We start from the raw sequence: 13,049 nt of genomic DNA, 5'->3' as shown, positions 1-13,049 counted from the left end.
GTTCCTCGAAATTCCATCGAGGAGTTCCACGTCCCGCGTGGAACGTCCGGGAAGGTGCTCCGTTCGAGGAAGTTTAGTGGTCCCCGTCGCATACCCGATCGATCTTACAGTTACTCGTTAGACGATTTACAAACGCATACAACGTCTCGATCTAATTGGTGTTGTAAAATTTTGAAACTGGCTGTACTGGTTCTGCTCCATTTAAACAGCAGGTCATTTTCTACCGAGTACCTAGATGAAAGACAAGAAGGGGAAGAGTGCGCCGTGGAATTTTCCCGCCTTCTTCCCTGATCTTTCTCTCTTGTTACCAAGAACGACAGACGCGACACGAGTGGCCGGCACGTGAGAGAATGTCGTCAATGCGATGTTGCAGCGGTTTCAGGAGGGAACGAGGAGGCCAAGGGCCGCGAGAGAGGAAGAGGAGCAGGAGGAACGAATAAACCAGGCAGGGAAATGCCTGGTTTGGAATCATCGTGGGCACACCGTACGCGCCCGAGTACGAATCTCGAATACCGACCGGTCGAAGCAATCGCGGGGACTGCAGCCCTGGTATTCGAACCACGTGGCCATCTACTAACTATGACCTAGCTCGTACGCTCGCGATCTCGTTGACGGGACATGACCGGAAAGGGTCAACGACGTATCTCGAGGAACCGACGTTATCATAAAATTTGCAAATATATTTCAGAAAAATGCAAATCGTTAGGTTTGTTTACACTTGGTCGCGGTCTACCAGAAAGGAGTCGGTGAGAGGTGGTCCCCTCTGGATCGCGTCCTTATCTCGACCGGTCTAACGAACGAGCACGTTCCTTCGAAATTGGATTGCGTTACGAGGACGAAAAAAATTACGGTCATTTGGCGAATACATGCATCGACGTTTTCTCACTATCTCGAGCAAAGCGCGAAGCTATGTCTCTGGCACGTCCCGCTATGGGCAAGCTGTGAAGAAATTGGTCAGCAAGTGTCGTTGCTATCTACCCAAGAGTTTTAAGAACACGTTGCTCCGATATCTGTTCACGAAGCTTTAAAGAACGCCGCTTTTAAATCTGTTATCGTTAGAAACGTACGTGAAGCGATACAAAACAGAAAACAAACTCTGGATCCTCTTCCCCGATCCAATTCCCAGACCCTCGATTGGGCACACTTCAGCGATACGTGTCTCGAGGAAAAGGAACTCGACGAAAAATCGTATTTCTCCCCAGGTCCCGGTGATCAAAGATGATCGCATACCGGTTAACGACGCGCGCGCATACGCACGTCGCGACTTACGTACGTACGTGCACCCACTCGATTAGTGGAATCTAACACGAGTACGCAGGGCACACGCGCACACAGGCGAACGACGGCACGCCGCCGCCCTCTTCGTCTTTCCATGGATACGAACAGCCAGAGATCTCGCGCTGCAAGTCTCACAGCATCTCAGGCGGTCCAGTGGCGTCGCTGGCCTCCCCACGAGAGGCACACAGTTTTTCGGTAGAGGGATACCACGTTGCACGTACACGCTGGGTGTCCTTACGTGTGTGTATGTGTGTGACGCGTCGGATATTAGGTGTACGAGGCCGCGCGCGGCCGTGTGCTCGACAGAGGGCAACAGAAGGGCGAGGGACGAGGGGACAGAAGGGAGGCGTCGCGCCGTGGGAACCGAGGAAAACGTTTCCCGCATACCACCCCTCCCCGAACGGGCTCTCCCGCCCCCTCCAACGCCGACACATCGACGCACGGCTTACGTGCACGTTCACGTGGGTGTCCACGTGTGCGTGCGGGGTTACAGTAAAGAGGTATACGCGAGGCGAACGTGGGACCACGTGACGGCCCGTAACTTCACAGCGCGCACACTCTCCATATATTCTTTTTCTCTGGCCCCATCTCGCTCCCTCTCTAATTCCCTTTCTCTCTCCTTCCCACGTTCAATCTACATCGGCTTCTTTCCCGCTCTATCTTTCTCTCGGCCTCTTTCTTTCTCTTCACACGCAACGCTACTACGACTCTCGTCCCGTCTCGGTTGCTCTTAGTCGCGCGCGCGAGCGTTCTCCCGCTCCCTCCCTACGGCGACCGTACCCTCCTCCATCTCCTCCACCGCCTCCTCCACCTCTTCCAACGATCCTTATTCGAACGACGCAGTTGCGCGTACCTACCGCGGGAGCAACTGCGTCGTAGGCCTTCTCCGAGAAGGAGATCCGTGTACTCGGCGTCGGTTCCTTGTCCGGCGAACGCGGATCACGACATCATCGCAATGGCCCGACTGACCCGAGACGCCAATCTACATACGCGGCTAACTCTGCCAAAGAATGTCAAAGAAGTCGTGAAACCACGGTGCGGCGGCCACGCCGTACAGCCGCGTCGGGAAGGACAGAGAGGGAAAGAATGTGTTACGCTTTGCGCCACGAACGGACCACGCATACCGTTGGTGCACGGCCAACGTGCTTTCGTTTCTTTCATTTTTGTATCTACCTCGTTTCGAGCTTTCCCGTTGGGAAATGTTCGTAAATTAAACAGTCAGTAAGAGCACTCACCGGAAACGGCAATGATCGCACGCTGTTGTTAGGTAGTATTCAACTGGACTTACCTGAAATCAAAGCAAAAATTTGTTAGACATGATTTTAAATTATATTCAATTTTAAACTTAAAATATAATACGAAATATACATGTGCTATACATGAACTGAAATATACATATTTTTCAATTGCTATTCGTGTTTTATTTCGCTTCAGAATATAAAATATTTTTCCTCTACGACATTTCTAACAACAACAATTTTCTAGTTACTTAACAGAATTAAAAAAAAAGAAAAATATATTGGTAAACGCACCTTTGTGCGTTTTGATGAAATAAATACTCGCAGTTTTCTATCTGTCAATATGCGTTACAGTTACACAGAATGAAATTTATAGGAAACTAATCTATATTTCGACATGCCTTGCAGGCGTGGTTGAATCAGGGCGTTTGATATTGCCATTGCCTGCCTGGCAGGCACGACCGGACCGCAAAAGGTTAATCGTTATTCTAGTAACAGTTCAAACGTGTATTCCGCTGTATATAGTAAATTATTTAATTGACAAGCTGTGTATTTCATAGCACGAGTAAATAATCATTGAATATAAACGAGCAATACGGGCCATTACTACTACGGTCATGATTACTAATTCATAATTTTCAACCAAAATCCTATCTCCCGATTCAAGCAGAATCTCATTTCCTTCTTTCAAACTTCACATATATTCCAATTATGTTAATTTACTTTATACGTTACAGCACTAATAAAATTTCGAGAAACCAATATACATAATTAAAAAAGAAATGGCCTAAATTTATCTATGAAAGTTCGTTATGCCATGTACATATCTAGTAGGTCAATACTTATGCATGCATCTGTATGCAACAGGATTTTGCACTTCAAAGGCTCTAGTTTTTTCAATTAATTCCGTATCACCTGTAGCGTTTAATCGAGAACTTTTTGTCAGTAGCAAAACTGCACAGCATCGTCAAAGACAGGAAATATTAAGAATATAAAAAAATTGCACGTGTGTCAACTTCTCGAATGCCCATACCATAAAGTTACTCCAGCAAATTATCTTTCACTCGAGCCGTGGATTAACGATTTCGTGTTTCCTCAAGGTTGCGCGTACAGGTAGATCCGTAGAGAGAATGGAGAACTAGCAGGTGCGGAAGAGATGGGCGCACGTACCAGGTAAGTATGCGTCGATCGTGGAAATTTGAGACCCCGGTACGAGCAAATGAAACGCGGACCCGAGGCAGGGTACTCTCATCGCTCTTTCTCCCTTTATGCCTCTCTCTTCTTATCTTTAATGACTCGTCAAACTCAATTATTCCATACGAGAGCAAAGCAAGGATTCGCACTTGCACGTCGATTTCGTTCAGCCAAACTTGCTTCCCGAATCGGTGCATTAATTAATGTTGTTAAGACTTTAGGACACTCGTATCCAAGACGCATCTGACACTCGTCACTTGGTCAATCCATATATTAAATAATACACGCGGTATCTTAGCTTCCTCTTTTATCATCACCTTTCTTTAAAATAACAAAATTTCACGATTTCTCCTATTTGTTAATTTTAAGACGGGAAGATATATGATAAAAAATATTTCACTATTTGTTTATGTATTAGCATCGAAAATTAGTTCAATTTTATTATGAGTCTGTTCCAATTTGACGTATCTACTCCAAATCCCATAACGCGATACGGCCGATACCTCTTCTTCTAAAGATAGAATCTATCGCTAGTCTTTTTTGCGCGCAAAAATGATAAGACGAGGGTGGCGAGTAATCGAAGGACTAAGTGAAATTCGTCTCGGTTGGACCTCATCCAACGGCGTGGTTCAGAATCCAGAAGACGGATTCGAGGGAGGGTTATGGAGTCTTAGGTAGAAAGGTGAAAGACAGAACTTGACAAAGGACGAGGAGAGAGAAAGAAAGACAGAGGAGGAACGTCACTGGGAAGTACGCGGTCCAGATGAAAGAGGCCCAAGGGCAGTAGTCGCCCTTCCAGGAACCCTTATAAACTTGGATCTGATCTTCGTAAGACGCACGACGCGTAGTACGATCCTCTCCTAGAATAATCCTTGTAGGTATAGGCGCACAGAGCGGCGGGACGCGCAAACACGGATACCTACGCAGGCACACGGGGCTGACTCCCGTTGTGTTTTTCGTAGATCCTTAGATTTTTTTCCACGATAAATCGAGCTTGCGTCTCTGCGGGCGTCGCGTGGGAAGCTACCCCAAGGCACGTTCACACATACGTGGCAGCACGGGCAAGAGAAAATTTCGCGTTTCAGCTTCAGCTGGCAGAAGAAAATTCACCCGGATCGTTCGCCACTCCGTACGCGAGCGCGCGTGATTACACGTTCCGACGAAGCGCGGGAGAAGCGGACGAATCCGCGAAGGGGGAACGACTCTCCGAGTGGCAAGAGGAACTTCGTGAAACTTCATGGAACTGTAACGAGCGAAAACAGGCACGGCGTGCGCGGAGTTCATTTTAATTGCGAATCGTTCGTTGACGAGTACAAAGCTTATTGAATTCCCTTTGTACCGCGACGTCGTCAATGAAACGGCACACACGAGTAGGCGTACGTTTCCCCTCAGCGGAGCTTTTAATCCTGTGTTAAAGAAATACCTGGATAAGAGACATCTAGCCGCGGATACGTTTCTCAGAGTATCGCGTAATTAGAACCTAGAATGGGTGCGCGAGGGGTAGGGAAAAAATGAGTTTCACGAGAGCGAATTTAAATTACGGTAGTGGCTGTGACAGGTAGGTAGGTGCCTACCCGGACCGAGGCAGAAACACAGTGGGAAACAGGAGCAATCTGCGATTATTGTATCACGAAACGGTAGTAGACGGGGTGGAAAAAGGAACGCGAAACGCGGTGGTCGACGAAACGCGTTTTCGTCGAACGACTTTAAATTAACGAGCGACGTCGACGACGACGCTGGATGCAACGAGAACCGCGCGAGAGGCGACGCCGACCGGAGAGAGTCCAGCCGGCTTTCGCATCGACGACCACTACGCCGGGCAAGAGCAACGAGGAGTAAAGTAATCACCGGCAAAATTGGTTGACGAGATAGTCAGATTGGCCGCTGGCCACTTGGCTGCTCGATTGTCCAGACACGCCCTCGGCGAAATGAAATTTGATTTTGTCGGGCAATTTCGCGCCCAAATCAACCACCCCTCGCTGAGACAGAGGAAAGAGATTCTGGCGGGCGAACACGAGTACCGCTGAGCGAATGGCATGGTGCAAAAGCAGCGGGAGCAAAGGAAAGGGTAAGTGGGAGAAACGGAAGGACAGGAGGAGAGTCAGAGGGAGGGAGGGAGAGAGAGAAAGAGAGAGAGAGAGAGAGAGAGAGTCCCATAACCTTGTTAAGAGCCGCACCCTCATGGTATTGGTCTCATTGAACGCTTAGAGGCATCTTTCCGAGTGTCGAGTGGTCTCTTAAAAGTTCAAAGGGTAGAAAAGGTGGGGTGTGCATTCGGGAAGGAACATTATGCACGATAGTCTTTCGGGTCTCCGAAAACTGTCTTTCGCTCTCGTTCCACGAGGGGATGAATACCGTGGCCCTCCTTTCTCGGCACGTACCTATGGAGCCCATGACCGAGACCCTTTCTTGCGACCGCGAACTGGAAAAACTTTATGAAATACCCTCTATCAAAGGCAGTGGCGAAAAAGGTAGATTACGTGCAAACGGAGGACGAGAAGAGAGTAAGAAAGAAAAGAATTCCCATGAGTAGCGTGGCGCAAACAATCTTGATTACACGAAAATGTTCGGTGATTCGATTAAAGTGAGCGTGAGTGTACTTAAGCGAGTGGTCGCGCGCACCGCGCTGCGTGCTATATAGTCCGTGTAATTCAATTTCTTTAAAGTAATTACTTGTTGCTTCTACCGTGGAAGTTAGTTTCCTGTTGAAAATCAATGCGCCGCATCCACGATGGCAGCTTTCTCATTATGCGTTGAAAGCGTCTCCGCGAACCCGATCGATTAAGGGGGCAACCTACCGCCGCGTCGCGTCGAAGCGAGAACACGCGACAGTTTCACGACGACGCTTCCACCGTTTCGTTCAAACCCACACCGTAACCCTAATTCGTTCGCATTGTCTTCGGGAATAATCATTCTCCGTCCGCGTTTCGACTAATTCGGGGGGAATGAAATAATCTGGGAACAACGCGCGGAGTCGTAAAAGTGGAGGAAGAGAAGCGATCGGTAAAGAGGCGTGCGATAAAGTCAGAGCCGCCATTGATACGCAGACCGTGCGAACGTAGAAACGCGGAGCCAGCCACGAATCCTTGAGTTTACGGCCGACTCGTAAATGCGTGGTTGTTTCGAACGTAGAACGAAGACGCGGAAAATGCGTACAAAATATCGTAGATAACCGTGCCAAGGACAGCCGATATGTGTCGATTATTTATGGAATGTAAGTAAATGTTCCAATTCTCACTCACTGGCGTAATTAAAAAAGGGTTCATCATATTTTTCACTGAGTCATGCATGATTTCATGACGTAATTATAGAGAGAGAGAGAGAGAGAGAGAGTCCCATAACCTTGTTAAGAGCCGCACCCTCATGGTATTGGTCTCATTGAACGCTTAGAGGCATCTTTCCGAGTGTCGAGTGGTCTCTTAAAAGTTCAAAGGGTAGAAAAGGTGGGGTGTGCATTCGGGAAGGAACATTATGCACGATAGTCTTTCGGGTCTCCGAAAACTGTCTTTCGCTCTCGTTCCACGAGGGGATGAATACCGTGGCCCTCCTTTCTCGGCACGTACCTATGGAGCCCATGACCGAGACCCTTTCTTGCGACCGCGAACTGGAAAAACTTTATGAAATACCCTCTATCAAAGGCAGTGGCGAAAAAGGTAGATTACGTGCAAACGGAGGACGAGAAGAGAGTAAGAAAGAAAAGAATTCCCATGAGTAGCGTGGCGCAAACAATCTTGATTACACGAAAATGTTCGGTGATTCGATTAAAGTGAGCGTGAGTGTACTTAAGCGAGTGGTCGCGCGCACCGCGCTGCGTGCTATATAGTCCGTGTAATTCAATTTCTTTAAAGTAATTACTTGTTGCTTCTACCGTGGAAGTTAGTTTCCTGTTGAAAATCAATGCGCCGCATCCACGATGGCAGCTTTCTCATTATGCGTTGAAAGCGTCTCCGCGAACCCGATCGATTAAGGGGGCAACCTACCGCCGCGTCGCGTCGAAGCGAGAACACGCGACAGTTTCACGACGACGCTTCCACCGTTTCGTTCAAACCCACACCGTAACCCTAATTCGTTCGCATTGTCTTCGGGAATAATCATTCTCCGTCCGCGTTTCGACTAATTCGGGGGGAATGAAATAATCTGGGAACAACGCGCGGAGTCGTAAAAGTGGAGGAAGAGAAGCGATCGGTAAAGAGGCGTGCGATAAAGTCAGAGCCGCCATTGATACGCAGACCGTGCGAACGTAGAAACGCGGAGCCAGCCACGAATCCTTGAGTTTACGGCCGACTCGTAAATGCGTGGTTGTTTCGAACGTAGAACGAAGACGCGGAAAATGCGTACAAAATATCGTAGATAACCGTGCCAAGGACAGCCGATATGTGTCGATTATTTATGGAATGTAAGTAAATGTTCCAATTCTCACTCACTGGCGTAATTAAAAAAGGGTTCATCATATTTTTCACTGAGTCATGCATGATTTCATGACGTAATTATGCTAAAAGATTCAATTAGCTAGTGAAAAACTATTAAATTACTATTTAAAAAAAACTATTAATGGTATCAATAATTGATGTCTAAAAAAATCTCAATAACTAAACGAGTTGTACTTATTTTATCGTACTTTGTAAAACATTGATTGTAAACGTATTATTCAATCATTAGTTGATGAATTAAACTTGAAACATTAGTCGTGCCTCCTAGAAAAAATAAAAAGTTATGCTACATTGTACGATTCCTAGCACAAAGTACTGCATCTATTAGGTTCACTATTTTCTCCTAATTATTCAAGTAAAAATCTCCACCCCCACAGATTCATACATACTTGCGTAACCATTAAATCATCAAATTTTCCTACGATTTCATACAACGAAACAAATATAAAAAATAAAAAACAAGAAACTTATGCTTAGAGCGCAGCAAAGGTAAACGGATAATTATTTCAGTTTTACCCGTTATACTTATTACTCTGTAAATACTTTTATACACGTTATCGATTCGAGCATGGAGGTATCTTTAGTAAACCTTGTACGTGATACACGAAAACAGAAGGCAGCAAGCAGGAAGCGTGAGCTTTCACAATATCGGCTAAGTTAGCCGGGGAGATATTTTCGACCAGACTTCGTAGAATCGTCCAGTTTCTCAACCGAGTTTACGGCGCCATCGTTCATTCTATGGTTACTTGACCGATACTGTCTGGTGTCTAGCCAATCGTGCAACTACACCACTCGCATACTCAATATGGAGAATACTTTATACTTAACGATCAGCTTCGAGTGAGATTCGATGAACGAACTGTACCGAGATTCTCAGATCACGCCCGTTTCCCTTGTTCGTCCTTATCCGCGGGGCTGCCACGATCACGTGAGCGCGCGAAATTTTACGCACAACTTTGCACAAAAGAAGCCGTCGACGCGGATCACACGTGAGATAGGAAAACGTGCCGCCTTCTATCCATTTTGAATCGGAAAATCAACGAAACGTGAATACATGGACCCGCACGCAATCAGACAACGACGTGTATCTACTATGCTGCACTGGTACGCTGCACTCGGTAGGTTGAACCTCAGTCGTCACTACTGCAGCCGGATTTCCATCGACTACCGGATGTTTACAATCTGCCACTTGACGGCGACCCGCCGCGCTGTCCGTTACGCACATCGCGGCCCGTTTATCGCATACATTTTTCGAGCTAGCTGATTCGAATCGGAGCACCGTTCCTCCTTCGTCACGAACGCTTGGCTCGCCAAGACGTCACGGAGTCACCGCCGTGAACAATGTTCGCAACTAAGAGATCTTCTTTTAAGTAGGTATTTACCCTGTCAACCAGTTCGCCAAATTTTCGTAATCACGCTGACAGGGCTTTTAGAGTAACGATCGGTAACGCGGGTCGGAAGTCGCGAACGGGTGCAACGAACCCTTGTTTCTGAATCGCGGGCGCCATAGCGACCCCTAAATCACGGCTAGCCACGGCGAATCGCCACTATCGGTACTCTATCTTTCGCACAGACTGTAGGAGGCAGACTGCGTGCACGCAGCGCGTTTTGCATCTACGCGCGCACATGTACTCAACGGCGCAGCGACGGTGTGTAGGTGAGAGTGCAGTTGCGTGACTGGCACGGACTGCGGGAGCGGGCCACGCACCCTTTCCCGATAGTCACGCACCAAAACAAACCCCCGTAAGCCCCTCGACCGCCGCTGCTCGCGATCGCCAGGCCTTTCGATCGGCCACGAAACCGCCCTCCTCCCTCTTCGCTTTCTCTTTTCACGGGCTTATCGGCCGAATTTCTACTACCCCCTGTGTGTCGCGCTTATCGCACTCGCTTTGTATTTGGCGTACTGTGATTTTGGTCAACTCTCAGTGCGTTTCAAATTTCAATGTGCCACAATTTATAATTAAACATCGTCTCTCTCAGGATTTTAAAAATTGATACTGTAAATTTTAGACAACGTGAATTCTATTGTTCATGCAAACAGTTCGTTGTTTTGTTAAAATGTAAATACTACAATTTAAAATATTTAAATTATTTAAATTGTAGATTGGCTATCATAAAGTAAATGAGAACGAAGAGGCGATTTTAATAAATTCGAGATCCGACAGTATCAAGGATTTAAGCAAATCGTTTTATCCAAGATACAATCTGTCGAATGAAATAATAAAGAATACCGCCGGTCGGCGGTAATTAAATCTGAACAGCGGAAATATGTGGATTTAAAAATAAATTTGATATCATTTAAAGAGACTTCGTTTTTGATTACGGAACAACGTTGACCCGTGGCCGTACTATGAAATATATATTTAGAATCTAAAGTAGAATGATGCAATCGTCAAATAGTAAGTTATTTCGGAGAAAGATTGAGTAATATTCTATAATAACGAGGATGTGCGACGTTTCCGATCGGCACTCCTCTTTTCTTTAAACAACGACGAACAACGCGCAGTATGTCGGTTTTAGAACTCGCGGCACAAGGACTTCTCGTGCAAGGATGCCAATTTTTGCGGCGCACGCGAAATTTACGACACGTTGTTGAATATTACACGGGAGGTGAATATTTCACGGCAGTCTAAGTTCAAAGAAAACGTCGTCATCCGGTGGTACGAAACGTCGGCGTATCTTAAATCGGTCGTGAAAGGTAGGAAGGTGCCTTTAGCTAGCTTAGGCTCTCTCTCTCCCTCTCGCATTTTGTGTCTGCATTAAAATTTGCCCGCGCACGGAGTAGGTAGGTATATATACCATCCAGCGTTTTACGACTTTTCGTGAATCGTTCCGTCGACGTCGAGGTAAGCGACACGCGGACGAGACGAGACGAGACGAGGCGAGGCGACGCGCGCACGAACGGCTTGGCAATCCAGCGACAAAAGCGATGCGACACCGGAGAACGCAACTCCGATAGACGACGTTAACCGAACAAGAGGGTTGAGAATCAATTAGACGGCGAGTCACCGGAAGTAAGACATGTATGCTTCCTGGCGCTCACGTCATAGCCTATTGTTCCAAGACGAGAGACTTCATCTTCTTGACATACGAGCCACCTGCACCCTCGTTGGGTTTCCTTCGAATTTGCTGTGTATCTGCATCGATCTCGACGACGAAGACTCGACTACGTAGCTGAGCCTTTACCGAAAAGCGAACAGTAAAAATATTCACCAAACATATATTACTCACGTGTATACTTAATAAAAAAAATATCGAATTTATAAGATAACAGCGAAATTCTACTCGCCTCCGAGGTGTCACGAATTTCTTATTAATGCCTGTATCGATTCTTTAAACGGTTCGATGATCGAACGATCGCGCGGCTATACTTGACAAATTATAAATCATAATGAGCCGTTGAAAGATCCCGGGCGCCTACACGCGGAAGGAGTGGGTCGTTCACGCGCGTGTTTCATCGCTGAGAAACGCGAGGCAAGGTAACGCAGTCTCATTAAGATTAAGACACGCGAGCCATAAATGAAGCGTCATGTGGTAGGCGTTCTACCGACCGCGGTCCCGAAATACGTAACAATCTTTACGTGAAAACGAAAATAATTGTCTCACAAAACGTCGATGTAGTCCGAGCGAAAGTGTATCAGGCCACGTGTACCAGCTGTCGCACTCTGACTCTCGCTCTTCTCTTTTTATTCGTCCGCTCGTTGAACTCGACGGAGTTCGTGGTGAAATACTACTTGACAATAAGTTTTGAGAAAAATCAACCCTTAGCTCGGTGGATACGGAGGAGCTGCCTACGTGAGAACGTAAAACAATGGTGTAACGTCGATGTATAATTGTGGTAGTAACCAAATGTGGCTCGCCCACCTGACCGCGTTCCGTGGTTCGCTCACGTTTCAGCCTTTCTTGTTTATTGTCACCGATAGCTATTAACGTGCCATTACCGACTGAATTACTGTTTTTTTCGTACGTAAATTATTTTAACGCGCCCATTTTTGAATATATAAAGAAAACAAGGATACACGCGATATTAACATATCTTAATATCAGTCGTTTATTATGCACTCATATAAAAATGCTAATCTAAAATTAAATGGCGAGCTATATGATAGCAATGACACAATTAAATATATCAATTTTATGTTCGACTGTGAAATTAATAATTTGGATGTGAAAGAAGTAAAGAGATAGTAAAAAATAATCATGATTTTCTAAACTGTTGATTAATTAAACGATTCGGTTTGCATTCTTTCTGGAACGCGACGATTGCCTCGATTGTCTCGCTTCGCAATTTGAAACGCGTTATCGGCATCGAAACTAGAATTGTTTCGTACAAATCCTGGGATTTTCGATAACGGAACGAACGTGGGTCGAATTAGAACGGGCTACGCGCTATCACGAGAGGAACGGGGCGGTGGAGGAAGTAAGACACGATAACTATTCCATCACCGATTTCAATATTTTAGGCCCGAACCATCCCTCCTTCCAAATACTAATTTATTTTCGCAACATCGACTTTTCCGCGGCGGCAGCTATCAATCTCCATTACAGCTTCCGACAGCGATCGCTCTCAGGCACACCCCTTCTGTATTCGCCCTTAAGCACGTAATATCGTTACCCATTTTTGCATCCGTCGGTTCCGTGAACGATGTGCGTACATCCGCGCTGTAGGTACCGACACGTTGCTTCGTTTTATTTCGCGGCGAACGTTTTAAATCTTGTAAGGTACGATCGAAGGAAGTGGAAAGGGTGCGATGACTCCCTCCTCTCTCCTCGTTAGAAAGTTCGAAAACAGGTTGGTTGGTTGGTTGGTTGGTTGGTTCCGAGTACGAGATATCTTTAACTTTCCGTCAACGCGCTCCTCTTCAACGTCCCGAGCAAACAATTTCGCGACGCATTGAAATGAAAATCA

The 13,049-nt window shown here is 46.5% G+C and overlaps 1 protein-coding gene across 6 annotated transcripts in view; it reads right to left on the bottom strand.

Annotated features, from left to right (window-relative positions):
- LOC108625177 (serine/threonine-protein phosphatase 4 regulatory subunit 1) overlaps positions 1-13,049 on the bottom strand; it is a 129,339-nt gene that overhangs the window by 66,123 nt on the left and 50,167 nt on the right. Inside the window, exons 1-2 of one of the 6 annotated variants that reach the window (XM_026813661.1) lie at positions 3,550-3,596; positions 2,514-2,566 (exon numbers count right to left, since the gene is read on the bottom strand). The exons of the other annotated variants lie outside the window; for them this stretch is intronic. Coding sequence (XP_026669462.1) covers positions 2,514-2,566; positions 3,550-3,552 — 56 coding nt within the window. The 5' untranslated portion in view covers positions 3,553-3,596. Of the gene's footprint in view, positions 1-2,513; positions 2,567-3,549; positions 3,597-13,049 lie in introns of those variants that run through there. 6 annotated transcript variants of the gene reach the window in all.

This window comes from Ceratina calcarata, unplaced genomic scaffold, assembly GCF_001652005.2.
Source record: "Ceratina calcarata isolate Rehan_Ccalc_2016 unplaced genomic scaffold, ASM165200v1 scaffold35, whole genome shotgun sequence".
Classification (NCBI taxonomy): Eukaryota; Metazoa; Arthropoda; class Insecta; order Hymenoptera; family Apidae; genus Ceratina; species Ceratina calcarata.
This window is presented reverse-complemented; position numbering and strand designations above follow the sequence as displayed.